Source organism: Pipistrellus kuhlii, unplaced genomic scaffold (genome assembly GCF_014108245.1).
Source record: "Pipistrellus kuhlii isolate mPipKuh1 unplaced genomic scaffold, mPipKuh1.p scaffold_m20_p_11, whole genome shotgun sequence".
Taxonomy (NCBI): Eukaryota; Metazoa; Chordata; class Mammalia; order Chiroptera; family Vespertilionidae; genus Pipistrellus; species Pipistrellus kuhlii.
This window is the reverse complement of record NW_023425416.1, coordinates 34661377-34682776: the sequence shown is the minus strand read 5'-3', so window position 1 is coordinate 34682776 and position 21400 is coordinate 34661377. Positions and strand designations below refer to the sequence as shown.

The window sequence follows — 21400 nt, the reverse complement described above, 5'->3', positions numbered from 1 at the left end:
AGAGAAGCCGAGGGATTAGGATGTGAAAGATTCAAATCCAAGTTTCTCTGAACAATGGAGAAAATTAAAGGTGCTATGACATTCGGGTATAACTGGCTCAGAATTTTTTAGTGGATTCCTAGCTAAGTGCCTGCAACTGTAGGGATGTAGAAATCCACTTTCTACTGGTCAGAAGTCAAGTATTGCTTGTTTTGGGAGCCAGGCAAACAACCTTTCTGATTCACAGGTTGTTATCTCTAAAATGGATAGAGTAATAGCACCTAACTCACAGAGCAGCTGTGAGCAGATGAATAATTTAGCACAATACATGCGATGTTTCAGAAATAAAGTGGGTATGAAGTCTCTTAAGAATCACTATTTTTATATTAATACACATTCAATCTCTCAAAAATGTAAGTGCTTTAAAATTAAGAGGACACCTTTCCTTAATTTTAGCTCTGTTCAGAGGAAATACAGCTACCCTTACAGCTTATTCAAGCTTTAAAGTCTTATAGAACTGTCTAATAACTATTTAATTGTGATAGACAATCTGCTACAAAATGCAGGAGGTTATATGTCACAAAAGTTTCACTATACTAACAGTGAATAGTAAGCCCAGAGTCATACCTATTATCTTTCCCTCTCTTACCACATTTTTAACTGTGTGTGTGTGTGTGTGTGTGTGTGTGTGTGTGTGTATGCATGTGCATGCTCGCTCATATGTGCTATTGCTTGCATGGGTAGGTATATTTAACTTCTTATCTTTGCTAGCTTCTGTGGAGAAACTAATGCTGAAATGATGCTAAAAATCCAATGATTTTCTAAGAGAATGAGTATTTCTCAAATGTTCACATATATCCCATTTCTCCTCTTTCTCTAGAGGCATGGCATAGGTAAGGCTTAACTTGCCAAGGATATTATGGGGATAATTTTACATTTTGGACCTTAACCTACTGTTTCTGATCCTCTACTATTGGGGCCAACTCCTTTAAATGTCCTCTTGTCTCCCTAACTCACCTGACACTCAATCCTGAGGCAAACCCCCTACATCTGGCCAGCTAAACTACTGGATATTGTTGAACAGGTTAAAACACTTTTCTGATACACTCAGGTTCCACCTCCGCAAACACCAACTCCTGTCACAAGTGCATCAAGAGTCCCCCAAGGAAGTCAGGATAAGAGTGACTCCTACTGACTACTTTTAAGCATACATAAGCCAAACCAGCCTCAGGAATACTTCTCAGTTTGACAGTAAAAGCTGCATGGAAAAGAAATACTTTGATAAAATCACCTGTTTAAAAAAAGATTACATAATCAACAACTTTCTACACATAAACACACACACACACACACACACACATACACACACACACACACTATCCTATATAATAAAAGGCTAATGTGCAAATTTTCCCCTCAACCAGGACTTCAACTTGGAGTTTGACAGGGGGCAGGGCCAGCCAGCCAACCACCCATGGCCCCTTCCCCTGACTGGCCCTGCCCAATCAGCCCAGATGGGGGCAGATTGGCCAGACCCCACCCATGCACAAATTTGTGCACTAAACCTCTAGTCTATAATAATAAAAGCATAACATGCTAGACCAGACAGCAAAGTGACCTACTGAACGTCCTTCCAGACAACCTTCCAGATGAAGCTGGGGCTGCAACAGCTGAGCCCCTTGCATGAATTTCATTCATTGAGCCTATAGTGTTTGTGTGTGTGTGTGTGTGTGTGTGTGTGTGTGTGTGCCAAATTATGTTCTCTGAAGGCATAATAATCTTGCCACTCAGTGTGTGTGTGTGTGTTTGTGTATTAGAGGCCTGGTGCATGACTTCGTGCATGGTTGGAGTTCAGCCAGCCTGGCGAATGGGAGGGTACATGGGTGACTGGCCAGCCTGCCTGCTGGTCGAACTTCTGGTGGAGGGGACAATTTGCATATTAGCCTTTTATTATATGGGATATACACTGAGTGGCCAGATTATTATGCGTTCAGAGATCATAATAATCTGGCCACTCATTGTATATACACATACATATACGTATATGTATATACATATTTCTTGCTCTCTAGAAGAACACTACTCTCACTTATGCTCTCTTCATACAAAGGAAAAGTGTTTGAGTCGATGCATCACAAGGGAGATGAGTGAAAGCCAGTCTAGTGGGGCCCTGCAGCTACCACCGCAGCACAGTTCTGTGGTCCATATTCCCATTCCTCTGGTCTTCTCACTAGATGTTGTTGTTTGTCTCTTTTCTGACAGTTTTGAGATAGGAGCATTTCCATAGCTATGCATAGCAATATGGCATTCAAAGTTGTAATATACATTTTTCTATTAAACTTGGTAAAGTCTTAATAATTTTGGAAAAGAAAAGCATGTGACTCTAAACTTGTTCCATGTATTTCTTGGCTCTTATTTAAGATAATGGTGATCAACCAATCAGTGTGGGCTTTACTATCCTAATGAGGTGTGTGTGTGTTTTTCATTGTCATTAAGACCTTGGTACTATGACTCTTCCTCTTTGAACCTAAAACACATAGCCAGGATGCCTGTTCCTATTCTGTTTAGTAGAAAGTGAATATTTAATTAGTGCTGTTCCTGTAAGTATATTTTGTTTAAAGCTGTTACATATCACCTTCAACTACCTTTATCAGCTAAATCACTCTTCCTCATCAGGTATCATTTGTCTTATTAGCATCAAAAAGAAATGAAATGAAGTCACTCCCCTTTAATTTCATCTCAGGACTCTGGAGTTTACTGTAGTTAACTACATCGATGGTGCTTATTTGCCATGTGGAGTGCTATTAAAACACACACACACACACACACACACACACACACACACACACACACACAAAACCAACAAACACCAAGAAGTAATTAAATAATGTATAAGGTGGTACAAACACATCCTTATAGTCTTATGCATCATACTCATGGTTCAACCACACTAGAGAACTGCATTAAAATTAGGTATCACATTTTATTATTGTATTTGTTTCTAAAAGGGATATACCAGTGAGATTTTTCTCCTTTTCTCTCTTTTTTTCTAAATGTTCTTGGCAGGTACAAAGCACAAAACCATGCTAGAAGCCCGGAATGGAAGCGGGACTATCAAAGCCTTTCCCAGGGCAGGTGTGAAAGGCAAAGGACCAGTTAATAAGGGAAACACAGGCCTGCAAAACAAAACGTTTCACTGTGAAATCTGTGATGTGCACGTCAACTCGGAAACACAACTTAAACAGGTAGGCTGCACATATTCTATGAATGAAAACAGGTAGGGGACATGTTCATGAGCAGGATGTCTGTGCTTGCATTTTTTAATATATATATTGTATATATATTGATTTCAGAGAGGAAGGGAGAGATAGAAAAATCAATGATGAGAGAGAATCGTTGATTGGCTGCCTCCTACACGCCCCACACTGGTAATCAAGCCCACAACCCAGGCATGTGCCCTTGACTGAAATTGAACCTGAGACCCTTCAGTCCATAGGCCAATGCTCTATCCACTGAGCCAAACCAGCTAGGGCCCTCCCTTTCTTTCTATATTTTTCTACCATCTGTCCATCTATCCACCCATCCAGTTACCTTCTATTCACTGTTCTTATTTATGTAGGTTTATTTATTTAGTTGCTGAAGGGATACTTAAATGTAGTGGCTTCTCAGACCTTTTAGAAATTATCTGAAGTGGGTTTGCATTATTTTTATAAAAGAAGAGTGGCAGGAAAGGTATATCAGATATTTTTTTACTACCAGTTTACCCACTAAAAAGTGTTGATTTTATTTAAAGTTCACATTACAATGTTTCCTTTTTATTTGCTTTGATATTTACAAGATAACTTTATCCTGTGCTATCCTTGACTTTATGTGCTTTAGTACATGGTGTTATAATAAATACCATGTAAATCCTGAAGCCACTCCTAAAGAGATGACTGATCCTGTTGTATTTACTTTTACTCCGAGTAATCTTACAAAGAGATCAGTTATGTTTCCAATTGAGGAGCCAATCCTTGTATTGTGCTGTGTTTTACATGCATATGTACAATATTCAGCTGATTTACGCACTTTAGTTTATTTATCTTTAGAATTGAAGGAGATAACACTTGGCTGTACAAATATGAAGATAAATATTAGTATGGAGATAAATCCATGCCTACCTGGACATCTTTGTTTACCTGCACATAAAATTCATTCAGACAATCCTTTCCTGTGTAAACTTCTTTTTAAAAGGAGATCTATGCAATGAAAAGAAAAAAGGCTGGGAGAAAGAAGATCTTTCTACTTGTTACAATATGTAGTAGAATGAATAGCATAAAAATATATATACTCTAGTCTTCAGAATCCAAGGACAAAAGTGCATGCTTTATTTTTTAATTAATTAATTAATTAATTAATTATCTATCTATTTATTTATTTATTTTTGTTGTCATTTGGAAACTTGCATGAAATAATTAACATTCTTCCCCGAGTTAAACAATATTTGTAATGTGTTGGGTTTCTTTTTTTCTTATGAATTCTTAAGCTGTCATTTTTAATTGCTTTTTATAGCACATTAGCAGTAGAAGGCACAAAGACAGAGCTGCTGGAAAGCCCCCAAAACCCAAGTACAGTCCATACAACAAACTCCAGAAGGCAGCACATCCACTGGGGGTGAGTGTCATCTCTGCTTCCCAGTTTCCCGAACTTGGGGTTACTTTGGTCACTTACTAAATGAAATAAAGGGGAGGTACTGCCTCAGTAACGACAAACAATTGACTTGAGAGTTTAACCCCTACGTCACCAACAGAATTATTGGTTTCATGTGTTGTTGGGGTGTTTTGCCCCCTTTAGCCACAGGATCTTATCTTCTTGAGTTGGGCTAAGGTTTATGACAGAGCATGGGGAAGAGAGAAAACTCTTCTTGAGTCAGATAAGTAATCACCAAAAATCTGCTCTTGACCTTAGTGGATACTTTTAGGAAATAGTGTCAGTGAAAACCAAGTTTTTGTGTAGCATCTTCAAGAGCCAAAGCATTTGTATTATTGATACCCTCAAAGCAGTTTGGATTTGGATGGCACAGTCTCAGAGGCATGGCTTATTATATGTTATTATTTACCCAAGGTCTCCATATAATGCCTGGGAAATACTACGGGAAATGCTCACTTCCCATTATTCTAAAAGTGCCTTTTAGATAACTAAACATACTAATACTGATATCCTGACCGGGAATTTTGGTAAGATTTAAAGGGAAATCTGTGAACTTCCTGACATCTTAGGCTAATATTTATGAGCATATACCCTTTTTTTCTAGTTAATTTGCCCTAATTTTCATAATCAGAGAGACCCAGGGCACAATGAAAAGTGAAGAACAACTGGTACATAACATGTACTGAATTGTGCATTTTGAAGTCTGTTTTCTTTAAAAATGGACCTTATTAATACAGTTGGTCCTTGAACAACAGGAGTTTGAACTGTGCAGGTCCACTTATATGCAAATTTCAATCAATACAGTTGGCTTTCCATATCCAAGGGTTTTGCATTTATGGATTCAACCAACCTCAGTTTAAAATAGTAATTTTGAACCACAGTTGGGAATCCTTTGGATGTAAAGGGCAGGGCCCACTGTGGGTAACTTTTGGGGGAGTCAAAAGTTCCACAGAGATTTTCAACAGTGCTGTGGGAAGTTGACAACCCTAACCCCCGCACCCTCAATGTTTAAGGGTCAACTATAATTGGTGCTATTGTGTGCTGCTGACACATCAAAATATAGTTAAAAGAAAATTTCATCTATTGTGAGACCTAAGCATGAGTTGACCCAATTAATTTGGTAGCATCGCCCATTTTTCATGAAAAATGAAGTCACTTTACTCTTTTGTGCAAAAGCAATTTAATCTGCCTTTTTATATAAAATTCTGCTCAGAGCTAATGTTTCAGCATCACTAGTTGTAAGCTTGAGAGCTATCTCTGACCAGCATAGATGCAGCCTTCAACAATCAAGTGAATAGTTCTTAATTAGCAGTGAGATTGTGATCATATTAGCATCCAAAACATCCTTAGCTATCATTATGTTACTCTTTCCATAAATGGGAACATTTCCTTCATGAGAACAGCCATCTTACTGGGGTGACTAGCTAGAAAATGAACTAGATTGAGAGATGTTACCATTGCACAAAGACAAAGAAAATCATGTCAAATTTTTGAGGAATTAAGTTTTTCTTTACTTCTTTTTTGGAAGGTGGAATTTTATAATTAGTATCTCACTCCTCTCTATGCTGCTCAGTTAACACACTTGAATAACTGACAGCATTAATGAATCTCTCTTAAAATGTTTGTTCCATGATACTAAGTGGAATAAAATGTGGAATAAAAATTCCCTATTTTTCCTCAAGATGAATATTTTCCTCAGGAAGTCTATGTATTAAGAATAATAAAATATGGTTGCTGAGTACTTTTCCAAAGGACTTTTCAAAATCTTGGCTGGGCCATTTTCAGGGATCTTCCAGCTCTTTTAAAGGAAAGACTCACTACACTTTCCATCACCTTTATTGTCAGTTCACAATTGGGAATTTATCTTTGTCATTGTTTATTGCTATATTTGAAAAACTGCTTCCCGTTTTGGATTCTAAAAAGGTTTGTTCTTGTATTCTTCTTTTCCTTTCTCTCCCTTGCAGGTAAAATTAGTATTTTCAAAAGAACCGTCAAAGCCATTGGCTCCACGAATTCTACCCAACCCGCTGGCAGCTGCTGCAGCCGCTGCTGCTGTGGCAGTGAATTCCCCCTTCAGTCTCCGAACTGCCCCAGCAGCAACGCTGTTCCAGACTTCTGCACTCCCACCTGCGCTCCTGCGGCCCGCCCCAGGGCCCATTCGGACCGCCCACACTCCTGTACTGTTTGCTCCTTACTGAATTCCACAAGGGAGTCATTGTACTGCAATAATTTTTCAAAAAACAGAAAACAAAACAAACAAAAGAGAACTATGCAGTGTTTATTTATCGTTTAAAGTCTATCTGAAGAGCCAGGACTTTTGATAGTGAATCGAAAAGATTATTCAAAATAAAAGGAGGGAGGTTTTGGGGGGATGGGAAGGGAGGGGTGGTATTTTCTCCAAATTCAAGCATTCCTCTTGAACACCGGTTATTTCAGAAGTGATCTCCAACATTGACTTGTGGTGGCACCTAGGACTTACGAAGCCCATGTGACTGTGCTTTTGGGCACCTGTTTCTCCCTGCATTGTCTTTCCTGCTTTATGAAACAACTATATATTGTCTAAGGGCATTAACTGGTTCCAATGTATATAGAATAATTTACTCTATAGGTTAAAACAATACAAAAAAAAAAAGAAAACAAAAGAAAAAACAAAAGCAACACTGTGAATAGTAGTACCCGTGCTGGTTCTCCTGCTATGACAGCAATTAGTGGGCATTTATCCAAACAAACTAGATACAGTAGATGTCTTGTAAAACAATAGTGCTGTGTCTCAGTCTATGCCACTAGGTTTTAAAGAACTACAAAAGATAGAACGAATAACTATTTTCTGCCAGTAAGCCGTCAAAACATAAATAAACACCTGATGGTGTTTGTGGAGGTCTCCCTAGTCCACATTCTTCCCCTTCTGTCCAGCTCAGATATGACTCTGAATTCAGAACCATAGAACTGAGCGAAGCAGAGTGGTGGGAAGAGATCTCAATAAAGATGATTTCTTACAAAGTACCATTTTCCCACCCTGAAGCAGTATTGCTGGAAGTAGGGATGTGTTTACAAAGAAGCTATATATCTGAGAACAGGTAAAACCATGCATCTTGGGAATTTAAAAAGAAATCAGTGCAACTCTTCTGCTTCATGGATAAGGGACAATCATAACCTAGTATGATATCACAAAGTAAAGATTTTCCAATTAAAAAAAACACACACAGAATACTGTACCTCTGCAGTATCCCTTTATATCATACCAGTAGGGCTGTCTCTTAGGCAAAGATTTCTGCTTCGAATATGATGGTAGACATTAGCTATTATTGTGGGGTTTATGTTTTTTGTTTCCTACCTTTCCTACTGACATGATATAAACAATTAATATATATTTAAATGTTAGTAAAAACAAGAAAAGTGAATCGGAGTTTATTGCAGATCAAGGATATAATGTTAAACAAAATACTGGTAAGATGCACTTGACCATCATTTCTCTAGTGGAGTTGTAAAATGCCAACAGCCTTTGATATTCACCATAAGGCTGAAAGATTTATCAGGGGTATATATAAATATATATGTAAATTGTATATATGTTAGAAAGATTAAGAGAATAACTTATAAAAAGAAAATCTATATAAAATAAATATATAACCATCCCATGTTACATGTTATCATTAAGTTGGTAACAAATGGCATAAAAATAGCTGTGCCTTTAATTTGTGATAAAGGCTATTTGCTTTTTCCCATAGAAAGCTAACATATACCTATCACGATGATGGGGTTTGATGCAGCCAGTCTGTTGCGTTGATAAGAACAATGGCAGTCAATGTTAGATCAATGATTTTTTTAAAATGTACAAATCAACCCTACGTGATTTAAGTTTAAAGAAAAAAAATATTTTTGAAAAGGTTTTGTAAAGACTATTTAAAAACATACGGAAGGGCTAGGTACGGCCTTCCTGAAACTGCTCTTATCTAAACTGTAGTAGCCTTTTGAGGTATAAAGATTCAAGATGAAACCCTTTGAGAGAGAGGTATTTAGCATTTGTCATTTTATATTTAAGAAACACCCATAAGCGTGCTTGGTGCTCAACATTAAACATGGTCTTTGGAGTTCTTGTCTACCATCTAGCTATAGACCTTTGTCATACAAACATATTGTTAAAGCAGTTGGCTTTATATATCTTTTGTTAAACAAACCAAAAAAGAAAAGGAAAAAGTAAAGAAGGTAGGAGGGTAGGCAGGAAGGAAAGAAACTATTTCATCAGTCTTTGCTAAAAAGAATTTTAAACTTGACACTGTACATCCTGGTTAAACATGTTGGTTAGCATTTAAATTTGCATTTGAGACATTTTGGTGATTGTTGGCATTTACCAATATCTCTCCTCTTCAGTCTTAGCAGGTGTGTGTTTGTTCCACCCACAAGCTCGGAAGTACATCAGGTGGAGAGTTCCTCGTGAGTTTTTTCTTTGGGATTTTGTCTAGATCTCGTGTGACCATCTTCCCACCATATGAACCTGAGTTTCCTTTTTCTGCTTTGTCAAGTATTTTGGTTTTTCACTGTTAAGTCAGCTTGAATTCTTAGCCAACCACCTACACCTGAGAAAGCCTCTCTTTCTGTTGGAGGACTTAGTGTTCATTGATGCCATCTGGCTACAACAGGCTTTAGCTGTTCCTCCCTGTTTCATCCTAGCGAAGGAGCCAGTCCACGGAAAGTCAGGGCCTGTCGCAAGAGTCCCGGATCCCAAGGTGTTACTAACTGTAATGATTTGCTGGGAACAAACAAATCAGCCATATTTTCTCCATCAGCCATATGAGAACACTCAGAAATACGTAAATTCCTTCTGCCTCACTTCGCTATGGAACCATTTTTTGTTGAAAATGGTCTCTTACATTGGCGTTGTAATCATCAGTTGTCTTTTACTCACTACCTAATAAAGGATGAAGCCTAACCTTAGAACTCAAAGCAGATTCTCTGTGAATTGTTTACTCCCGCACTCCATGTATTTATCAACATCTATTGCCGTGCAGTCGGCTATAAAGCTATACCCTTCCCCTGAGGGAACTTTCTCCATGAATAAAGATCAATAATTCAGATTGATCAGCAGTGATGCTCAGAAAATCCCCAAGGGTGGTCAACTTTATGGTTATATATATGTATCCCTTCCCATGCATCACACCCGTGACAAGGAAGGGACAGAGAAAGCATCTCTGATTCCATTTGAAACAAATATAAATGCATTGCGCGAGTCACATTGCCTCTGGAAGAAGCGGGGTTGCACCTCATCCAGATCATCCAGACAAATGGGAAACAGTTGTTGGGGAGGTTCGTTCTTTCTCTTTTAAGAAAACAGTTGATTACAAATGACAAACTGCTCCTCTCACTTGTTCTAAATGTTGAAGAGTGATTGGTCTATTCACATAAGCAAACACAGTTGGCTTTTGGCAATTTATGTCATCACTGCCTCATCTGAAAGGATTGTGATCTTCAGGCACTTTTGGGCTCTCCCTAGTCTGTTGTACTAATTCACTGCTGTTATCACCAGGTGTGTGTGTGTGTGTGTGTGTGTGTGTGTGTGTGTGTGTGTGTATATATATATATATATATATATATATATATATATATATATATTTGGTTTTTGAAGGGGGCTACATATTTACTGCCAAGGAACTACTTAGCCAAGAGAGTGTTTATACTCAAAAAATTGAAAGACCAGTAAATCACAAAACAAATGATTAAAAATTAAAAGACAATACGGTTTTAAAAATGGGATTTCTCAAAGTTTGTTTTTGTAGATATTCTCATGTAAGTTTCTAAAGAACAGAACCAATTAGTAGAGGTGGGAATTAAATTTCACTTACAATTACATTTTAAACTCAGATCTTGGTTTACATATCCATGTCATGTTTCAACTTTCCTAAAGAAATCAGATCACAAAACTAAAAGATGACTCTGGGAGTTTCTTTCAAACCTGAATTGGTGCATAGAACTGCCTTTCTGGTCAACAGCATGGATGGCATTGTGTTAATAAGCACTTGTGTACAGTAAAGCATTAGAACGTGTTGGGGAAAACAGTGAGCTTGGAAGAAGTCAACTTTGTCTCTGACCTAACGGGGAACAAAGAGTCAACTAATGCTTTGTCCTTAATTTCTTCCTTAGTAATATATAGGCAAGGTGAATAAAGCCTGAGCTGGCTTACTAGTTTTGCATTTAAAGGGCCACGTCTCTCCTCCTCCCAGGAGTAAAACTGCTTTCTTGTAGCGAACCATACAGCTCTTCAGATATTTGCATGTTTCCAGAAAAGTTTTCTGTATTCCTTTCCCTCCTGAGTGCCAACCGCACTGTAGGCCATTGATCTGGTTCATCAGAATGTAGGCTTCACCAACAATGATCAGAGGAGGGGCTGATTTACAACCAAGTCATGAAGGCTGCACTGTATCTCTTTTCTCTGTCTAGAACAGAATGAATTCTAAACAAAACAAACCCCAATGAAAGCAATAGAAAGTTGGCTGTGGGGGTGCGGAAAGGAGCAACAGATTTAAACGTCTCCTCCTTATTCCTTTCCTTATGCTTTCCCCCTACAGTACAAATGGGCACACACCCCTCTTCGCCCCGCACTAATTCTGACCTGGCTTTGCAGGTGCTTTAGCTAATGGCCACCTTGTTAAGACCACGTGCTCCCACGTGCGCCCTCTCTGTTACAGCAAGAATTTCAGGCCTGCCGCCTCTTGTTTGCACTTAGCTTTCTTGAGCTCCACAGGTGTTGGGTGTCTTGTGTTTAAAAAAATTGAAGGCAAGACCCTCCCCCAGCAGCAGGATAAAGGCTTGCATTATCACGAGACTTGCTTTATTATGAGGGTCTGATACCAAATTCCAACTCCGAGGTGTTCTGGAACCAAACCTGCTACGTCTCTGAGGTATGCCTGTGTTTGAATTCAGCACTGACAGTGGGTGTTTTACGTATTGATTGCCTTTGGTTTTCATTAAAAGGGCAGGCTTATTTTTTGAGCATCTCAGCTGATCTTTCTGAGGTATGCTTCAGTAACTACAGAGGCTACTATCAGGCGGTGAAATGGATCATTTATATGGCAAATCTCCATTGTCTACTTACTGTTTCTGAGAATGATATTAGGGCTTCCAGTGAAAGACAGATATGTTGATGTATCATCCTCAGGAGGCCTCTAAGGTTTTTATTTCCAGAAATGGATTTATAACTTACCAGAATTATGAATGGCGATGGAAGGCAGGTCTGCACTGGAAAAACCTATGTGTAACTTGATTAGAAGTACATGCAGGTTACAAAGGTTACAGAGTTTAAAGAATCCACTGGTTGGTTCATTCCACTCAGTGGTAAAAGGGGCAAGCGTTACCTTCAGTCTGAGTGTCATCTTTTCCCTTTTTTTTCCGTGATGGAAAGCCATCTGTCTTGCATACTGAGTTGACTCTAAAAACTGCCAAAATGCACTTGAAGTCAAATCTGTCCCTGCATGTGCTTAATTAATAAGTATGAGCAAGTGGAGTGTTGTAGAGTAGAAAATGGGATCCTGTTCCTTCCATGACTGACAAGTTAGCTCTAAACGCAATTTTCAGAATAAAGCTAAGATAATTTGTGAGTAAAAAAGGTATAACTAAATATAAGAACTTGTACAATGTGACCAGTTTTAAGGAATCTTGATAGCTGTAGGCATTGGAGAGGTTGATAAATAGATACAATACCAAATGCTATGCTCTCTACTTAAACATTATTATGCTAGCAGTTTGAGTTGGGTAATGCTTTGTACTTTTCCCACAAACTACTGACTTCCAGTAAAGAAGCTGAACTCTTTAACTTCAGGTAGTATGTAGGACATGGTAAAACAGGACCAAAGAAAATTAGCAAAGAGAGAATCCTTTGTTGGGGACCCAGACTGCATCTCTTCCGGGAAACAAGAATGTGTGTTTGTGTGTGTGTGTGTGTGTGTGTGTGTGTGTGTGTTTGAGTCACTCCCCTATTTGTCCGGGAGAAATCCATTGAGAAGCAATGCTGTTATGGAGTTTTTAATCCATGGTGAGAGTGTATGGAATTTTATTAACCAAAAGTAACGTGGGTTTATTGGTTGGACGCTTGTCAATTAAATTGAAAATACATTATTGTATAATTTCAGCCTAGGACCATAGGGTTGGGAGATTAATATTGGGAAAAGACCCTCCATTAATAGTTTGTGTCTATTGTGCCTGTGAGCTAATATTAAGGATAGAAATCAAGTTCTTGAGATTATGGAAAATTTAACTTTCATGAAAGAGTCCAGAAGGCTTCATGGGATGATATCTGTTTCTTAAAGGAATTATTGGAAAATGTGTGATAGTGATAAATATTGGGGAAAAGCCTTGTGACCAAGGGATCAGGCTGGGCAAAGGATTGATCATAGAACAAGGGGCATGATTTCTGGCTTTAACACAAATTATCTGTGAGGAACCCGGGCCAACTCACTAGTTATTTTGATGATTCTCTTCTAAAAACAAAACAAACCAACAAAAATAAAGGGAAGGGTGGTCAATAATGAGGCTACTATTTAAAATGCTGAGTGTAATAAAAATAAGACATTTGTGTCTCAAAATTTACTCCAAAATTTTAAGCCTAAAATTTTCTATAGAGTTTCAATAGAATTGCTTTTTATTTTTTTTGTTTGTTTTTATTTTATTTTTTTATATATTTTATTGATTTTTTTTTTGCCCCCCTCCCTCCCTCCCACACGTCCCCTCCCTCCCCAAAGTTTTGTGTCCATTGGTTGTACTTATATGCATGTATAAAAGTCCTTCGGTTGATCTATTATCTCCCCCAGATCTTCCTCCCCTCCCCGCTGTAATTTGACAGTTTACTTGTTGATATACTGTCTCTATATCTATCTTTTGGTTCATCAGTTTATAATGTTCTTTATTATCCACAAATGAGTGAGGTCATGTGGTGTTTCTCTTTCATTGATTGGCTTATTTCACTCAGCATGATGTTCTCCAATTCCATCCAGGTTGCTGCAAATGATGAGAATTCCTTCTTTTTTATGGCAGCATAGTATAGAATTGCTTTTAAAAAACGCATCTTATATTTACAGTGCTCATATTTCTACATATTTGAAATTAGACTGTTCTGATACCAATGCAATGTTATATTTTTTAAAAAGGGTTTCCTTGTACACATGGAACTAAATAAGATGTGGAGAGTGGCTACAGTGTTCGGACAATAGATTTAAGCTTACAACTGCAGCTGTTGGCTATAATTGTGTTGGGAGGGCCAATTGTGCTGGGTATGTGGCAATGAGAGGACTGTGTCCTCTCATCAGTCCAAGGCTTGAACCTTCCCAAACACTGTAACAGCTCTCCACATAAGAACATTGTTTTTCTTGGGAAAAATTTTAGTCATATTTTTAAAAATTTACTTTATCAGTTGAAATCATATGTCAATTCGACTAAATTGTTCTTATCTGTAAGCAATCATTTCTGCTACTAATATTTAACTTAGTGGAATTTCAACAGAAAATGCAATATTTGCCAATGTCTGATGAAATATTCAACTCTCATGAGTTTTGGCTATTTTTCAATGGGTATTTTGAACTACAAATGGACCCTATCAAATGAATTAAGTGGATTATACTTATTTACTGACTTAAGCCAATTTGAGCCTTAGTCTCAAGATGAAAACTAGCTTAATCCCAAGGCATTTAGTGTCACAAATTAAAGACAGTATTTGTTTTTGACAACCAGGCTTCTGATTAGAAACTTTGGCATTTACCTTCAAAAACATTGAATACTATTTTAAAAATTAGACTAAGGTCTGTCCCACATTTTGGTAACCCTGCAAAAACTACTTAAGGAGGGGAAATGTAATTTTTTTTTCTTTTTCTCTCATTAAAATCTCATAGCTTAGAAAATACTAGCAGGGCTTTATTTTCAACCAATATCAACCACTTAGCCAAAGGTTTTTTTTAAAGTTTTACCTGATAACAATAACGCATATTTGGCCAAACATTACCACATACATTGAAGAAGTGCAGTAGACATGACTTTCTTGATTTTTAAATGAAGGAAAGAAAGAAAAGAAACCGAGGATTAAAGAAATTGACTTTTCTGTAGCCACATACACATGGATCTCTGTTTCATTGATCAGCTACAGCGATGCTAGATACATTATGGTAGAACTAGCATGGCCTATCCTTATTTGAACAGTTGGGAGCTTGACTTGAGTAGCAGAAGCCAAAATGCTTAGGATGCAAATTTGTTCCACCTTATAAGACCCTGTGTTCAGTAACTTTGTGCTTTTTGACTTGCCAGATCATGCTGAAAATCCTTTAGTCAGAGGTTTAATTGTCCCTAGGTAGACTTGAATTATGATGATTTGTGTTATTATTTATTTTAATTGCAGACCCAAAGAACTGCCATTTGACAGTAAGGCTCAACATGTAAAATATGATTTAGGACTAGTTGGATTATTTGCATCATGTTATTCTTCTGTTTTAAGTCATGTAATAAAAAGTCCCCCATATGCCAATAATTTCCCAAATGTGAAATGAAGCTATCAATTTTATTAGCTCAGACGTGTAAAATGTAGCACACGTTACCCTGCCTCTGGCTCTGTACTAAGTTAAACTTATAGCTGTAAACAAATTAATCCTTATTTTTATTAGACATTTTTTAAGAAGAAATATTCAGTTTCAGTAAAAGAAAGACACTAGTGATGTTTCTATGTGGTAAAGTTCCCTAGTTCTTTCAGCAGCTCTAGAAACACCAGTAGCCATCATCATCATCATCATCATCATCATCATCTCTCTGACACTATCAAAATTGCCCAGATAAATGTAGCATTACTGGTGATTTCAGGAAATTGGTACATTTATGCCCCCATTCTTCACTTGGGTAATGAAATAAAAGTAGTTGCTTATTTTCCTTTCATCATAAATAATTTATAGGCAATGTATCCAATTTGGGAAACAGTTTCCTTATTTTTATGTTCTTTTTTTATCATTTTAATAAATGTATTAGGTTGACATTGGTTAATAAAATGACAGGTTTCAGGTATACAATTCTACAACACATCATCTGTATATTATGTTGTGTGTTCACCACCCCAAGTCAAGTCTCCTTCCATCAACATTTATCCCCCTTTACCTTTTTAGTTTAAGTTTTAAGGCTCTTTGGAAGAGAAATATTAGAACAAATTAAGTGTGTATTCTATACGTTCTCTATTTGTTTGCAATATTTTACCACTTAGCGAAAGTACAGAAAATCGACATACCATGGTTCCAGTGCCAACTAAGATTTTTAGTGACTCACAGAATGTGTCTCATGAATATTTCTGAAAAGAAATGTGTTTGAAGGAGGAAAAAATATAAAACACTTTTATTATCTCCAAATGATGCCTGTCCCATTGTCCCTTCTTTCTCCCTAGAAAAGACTTCTCATTTTTAAACTGACCACTTAGTGTTAATAGAGTGGAGAGGTCCTCTTCTCGCCTGGTTACTAGTTCATTTCAATTCCATGTAAAGCAGAACAGTTATTTATAACTTTAAAATCTTGGGGCTGGGCCCTGGATGGTATACTGTGGTTAGAGCATCCTCCCTGCACTACTTAAGAAATAGTAGGGTCTTAGGTTTGATTCCCAGTGTGGGAGGCAACCAATGGATGTGTCTCTCTCTCATAGATGATTCTCTATCGCTCACCCTCACCCCAACCCCCGATTTTGTCACATTTTTCTTTCTCTAAAAAAATAAATAAATAAAAATCAGTGGAAAAGTATCCTCCAGTATTAACCAAAAACTAAAATTAAAATAAATAAAAACTTGTGGTTAGTCCTGTCTGAAATAAAATGTCAGTATGGATAAGAGGTTTAATAGGTTAAAGCCCATGTTTTCATAGGAATGAAAAAAAGGTGAGGTGGTTTTGTTTTGTTTGTTTTTTTCCTGAACAGTGTTTTTTAAACAAAACCTAATCATCTTTCCAAATCTAAAATGTAATTATTTTTTAATTGAAAAATCTGATTTCTCTTGAAATCTGAGAGCTCTGGTGTTGCATTCCTAAGCAACTACTAGCTGCAGTTGAACTGTGACTGCCCCCTTTGGACAAAGCAGAGTTTTGCAATTTATTACGAACTATATTCTGGCTCCAGTTACTGTTTCCTGCCAGGCCCCTGTAATCACTTGGTTTGCAAACCCCAGCATGGAATATTGGTTCTCATCCACCACATTCTCTTTTTTCCAGCTAGCTTTCAGGGCTCTTTTCCTCCCTTTTTCTTCTCCCTCAATTCATTATTGCTGGGTTCCTTTTGTAATTATTTTGATTTTCATTCTGAAGAGCTGGTTTACAAGGGGCAATGTTTTGCAAACATCAATTTCATTAAGGCTCCCTTTACCAGACTATGACCTGTGACAGACCAATGACTAGAATGTGTGTGGGGTTTCTTAGGGTTGACATCCAGGAAATAATTTGATTCAGGCAGTGGGGGACTAAATTTAAGAAAGGGATTCTGGCATTTTCTCAGTATTTCCCCACAGGAGACTTTGGTTTCAGCTATTAGCAGAAATTGGATTTTAGGAAGAAACACAAAGCATATTTCAAATGGAAACAATACCTAATTTCTTAAGAAAATTTCAGAAATAATAATGGTTCTAAGCATACCTTTGATGAATACATTTGGTTATTTTTTTTAGGTCCACTGACAACTTTTCCACAAATGTAAGCTGTCAGATTATTAGTTTGAAAAAAATTCATACAAAAATATCTTTGTTAACTTTTGAAATAATTTCTTTCCATTCCCACATTTGTAGGAATAGTATATAAAATGTAGGATTAGCAATAGCATGCAAAATAGCTACCCTTCAGTGCCTGGGCAATAGAGGGACATGTCCCTCTATATATATAAATGTAAGAGAGGAAGAGAGAGGAAGAAAGTGGAAGGGAGACAGATAGAAACATAAGAGATGAGAGAGTGTCAATGATCAGCTACCTCACACTGGGGACAGAGCCATAATGGGGAATGCCTGCAACCAGGATATGTGTCATGACTGGGAATCGAACCGTGGTCAGCAAGGTGGTTCAAGAGCCACATGAAGCTCTTTGGCCCCTTGAGTGTGGCTCCTCCACAAAATGCCACGGCCTGGGTGAGTCTGTTTTGAAGAAGTGGCGTTAGAAAAAGTTTAAGTTTAAAAAATGTGGCTCTCAAAAGAAATTTCAATCGTTGTACTGTTGATATTTGGCTCTGTTGACTAATGTGTTTGCCGACCACTGCCCTAGTTCATAGGTCGATGCTTAACCACTAGAGCCACACTGGCTGGTCAATTTTTAAATTGCAAATTATCTACTAGCAAAGATCTCTTTCATGTTGTTTTGCTTGGAAATATTTTTTTAAAAATACACAACAAAGTAGATCAAAAATTTCTGTTGAGTATTCCAAGCCAGGATCCTCAGCCAAAGCTAGTTTTTGCATCTAGAATCTGGACTAACACAATTTCACATTTTTCAAAGTGTATAATTCAGGCCTTGTGAATAATTTCTGGCCACATCCTAGGAAATTTTGCATGGTCTTTCTAATCATAGCCTGAGAATTATTATGCTGTAGCTAAAGCCAAATGTCAGCTAAGGTCTGATGCTGTGGAAAACAATTAGGGCATTACTGAATTACCCTCCTGTTAAGGAGTTCACTTGCAAAAGCTAATTATCAGTTTATCATGTTTTATTCATTAATTGGGGTTGTTTTCAAGAGTGTCAAGCATTTCAGGTGGGTTGGCTTATAATGGTAAAGACAACAGCAGCAAGTGTGAGATTTATTTAGCCCCCAAATGCAGAATTTAACAGAAGCAAAATGCTATACAGAGTAGGAGAAAATGAAGTCTACTGTGGTCACTGTTTTCTTTTCCCTGGATCCCTCTAGCTGAGGAGTGGGAGAGACAGAGGGCAGGACTGCAAGCAACACCTGGTATAGATACTGTTCTGCCAGACTTATGAAGGAAAGCACAGGTTAATTCACTTCCATTGTATACTAAGGTATATTCTTAGGGCTACTGAAACAAATAACCATATACTCTGATGGCTGAAAACTACAGAAATCCATTCATTCCTAGTTCTGGAGGCTAAAAGGCCAAAATGAAGGTGTTGGTGGATTGGTCCCTTCTTAGGGGCTCAGGGAGAATCTGTTCCATGCCTTCTCCTAGTTTCTGGTGGTTATAGCAGCCCTTGACTCTTCTATGAACACCTCCACTTCTGCTTTTGTTGTCACATTGGGGTTCTCTCTGTGTTTACACATCACCTTCCTATATAAGATGGTGTCTCCTATTCCTATAAGATGTGGAACCTACCCTCCTCCCATATAATCTTATCGTATGTAGTTATATCTGCAAATATCCTATTTCCAAATATGTTTTCATATTCCCAGGTAGGACTTCAACATATCTTTTTGGGGAAGATAGTAAACCCACTATAGGCTTAGTCCACTTTTCCCATGAACTTACAACAAAAATTTGTACCCTTTCCTTTAAGGGGTTATTTACCATCTTAGGACTTGGTGAATTTTTGAGCCAAACCAGTACCACAAAGGCTTCCAAATTTATCATTGAAGTTTGAGGTGATAGGCAAGAAAAAGAAGGGCCCTGAAAACTATTCCTCTATTTTCATTTTTTTAAAATAACTTCATATGTTTTTATTTATTTCAAAGAGTAAGGGAAAGGGAGAAAAATCAATAATTAGAGGGAGTCATTTATTGGCTGCCTTCTGCACATCCCCTACTAGGGACCGAACCCCAATAGGGAATCTAACATTGACCTCCTGGATTATGCTCAACCTCAAGCCACACTGATTAGGCAGAGATGATGCTTGTTTGGAGATGCCACGGAATAAACCTCTGTTTTTCTATTTCTCAAACATTCTGTTCCTTGCTATCCACAATCAATTCTGTTGTCTTGGGTTGGTCCCCTGGAGGCAGAACCCGAAATGAAAGACTAATGAAATTTGTTTTTTTACTACGGGTGTACTCTCAGGGAGATGAATAAATGAAGTAGGATAGAGCCTGAGAAGAAAACTAAGGACTAACTTTATGCTGATCTCAAAGGAAGCTCTGAATATTTTCAATGATTTTTAATATATTATTTGCTTAATGTAATCCAAGGATAAGGTATTAAAAAAGATATGTTGTCAGAAAAAGTGCTGAACTGAGAAAAAAGGATTGTATAAAAGGATCATTGGAAAGTCATGGGCCATGGGTAAGCTTATCAGTAATCCTATCTTGCTTGGAATACTTCCAATTTATACCTGTTGCACTGGTGTAATAATCAATAGTGCTTTGTTTCAAGATCAAAATGTTCTGGTTTGGTTTATATATTCTATGAGACTTTATTATTTACTCTCCTTTTCCCAAGTTATAAAATGATTGGTTTGAAATAGATGATATATAAAGACCCTTCTAATAGTTTCTGCATTTGGGATTTAATAAAACACGTTGCTTTTTGAAGGCAACCACTTGGAAAAGAGATAGAATTGTGTCTCCTAGAGAAGTAGTTGATAAATTATAAATGAAGTTATTGAATTTCCTACTTGTGCAATCTTTCATACCCCCTTCATCCATTCATGCATCCTTTATTAACTGGTATGCAGTTATACATACCTTATACTACATTTGATAAGTGAGGGGGCAGGTAGCTAAGGCATATTCAGTGCCAGGTTCTATACCAAATCCTATGCTTCTGGGTTTTTTAAAGTATCTTTTCAATGATCATAGGGACAAATATTATCATTTCCATAATAACAATGTAAGATCAGAGAAGTCAAGCAGCTGCCCAGGATAAATAAGTGAGCTTTGTAGACAATATTTAGATCAAGAACTCCAATGCCTAATTTTTTTTCTACTGTGTAGTGCAAAACTTTTAATCAGACTCTTTCATTGAGAGAATAAGAAAATGTCATAGACTCTAGCTAGAGAATATTTAACTAGAAACTGTTTGTAGTACAGGCTAAAGGACACCATTTCTAATTAAATTTGTTGAGGAATAATAATGTGGGCAATGATCATGATAATGATTATATTGGTGCTGATGAGTCAGAGCTCATTTCAGATTCAGACCACCTCACTTTTGGCATCTTGGCTTTTGCAGAGGGATCTAAGACATTCAGACCAAAGGGTGGATTCTATGCCCAGTTTTCAACCCTTTTACAGCTTTTGGAAGTACCTGTTATATTCAATTTCAAGTTTATTTGATGTAGTTTTCAGTGTGTCATAGTCACCTTAATACAATAGTAAGACTGACGTGAGGCATAATCAATTACACAGCAGCAAGAAGAGGCCCTGCTGAACCTAATGTATTCTTGAACAGCCGTCTGAAATCACAGAACCCCAAAACTTCTGGTCATGGAATTTTGTCTTCCCCCACTGTCTAAGCATGAGGGCTCTGACCAATGCAGGTGAAACATATGACAGGTTATGGATCTTTTAAATAAGTTATAAAAAGTACAAGGCCAAATTTCCCTACCTGAGGGCACACTGAAAGCTCGAGGACTAAAATATCTCAATGGAGGATCTTGTTATAATGTATGATGTGTCTTGAGATTAATTGCCTTCCAATTTCTGATATAAAAATGCCTGTGTATCTTAGGATCTAGAATAACGACATAAGGGTCAAGAGAGAATTTTTGTAATTCTCTACAATTTATGAAGCATTTAGAACAAATGACATTAACTATTAAAAAACTAAAGATGCCCTCTAGTGGTGTTTATTTTGGTACATAGGCTCCCTCCACC

The 21400-nt window shown here is 37.4% G+C and overlaps 1 protein-coding gene across 5 annotated transcripts in view; it reads left to right on the top strand.

The window, feature by feature from the left end:
• ZNF385D (zinc finger protein 385D) overlaps positions 1-9612 on the top strand; it is a 663079-nt gene extending 653467 nt beyond the window's left edge. For all 5 annotated transcript variants that reach the window (XM_036431595.2, XM_036431594.2, XM_036431593.2 and 2 more), the window contains 3 exons: positions 3046-3224; positions 4531-4632; positions 6633-9612. In XM_036431595.2, coding sequence (XP_036287488.1) covers positions 3046-3224; positions 4531-4632; positions 6633-6866 — 515 coding nt within the window. In that variant the 3' untranslated portion in view covers positions 6867-9612. The remainder of the gene's footprint in view (positions 1-3045; positions 3225-4530; positions 4633-6632) is intronic.
• The last annotated feature ends 11788 nt before the right edge of the window (positions 9613-21400 follow it).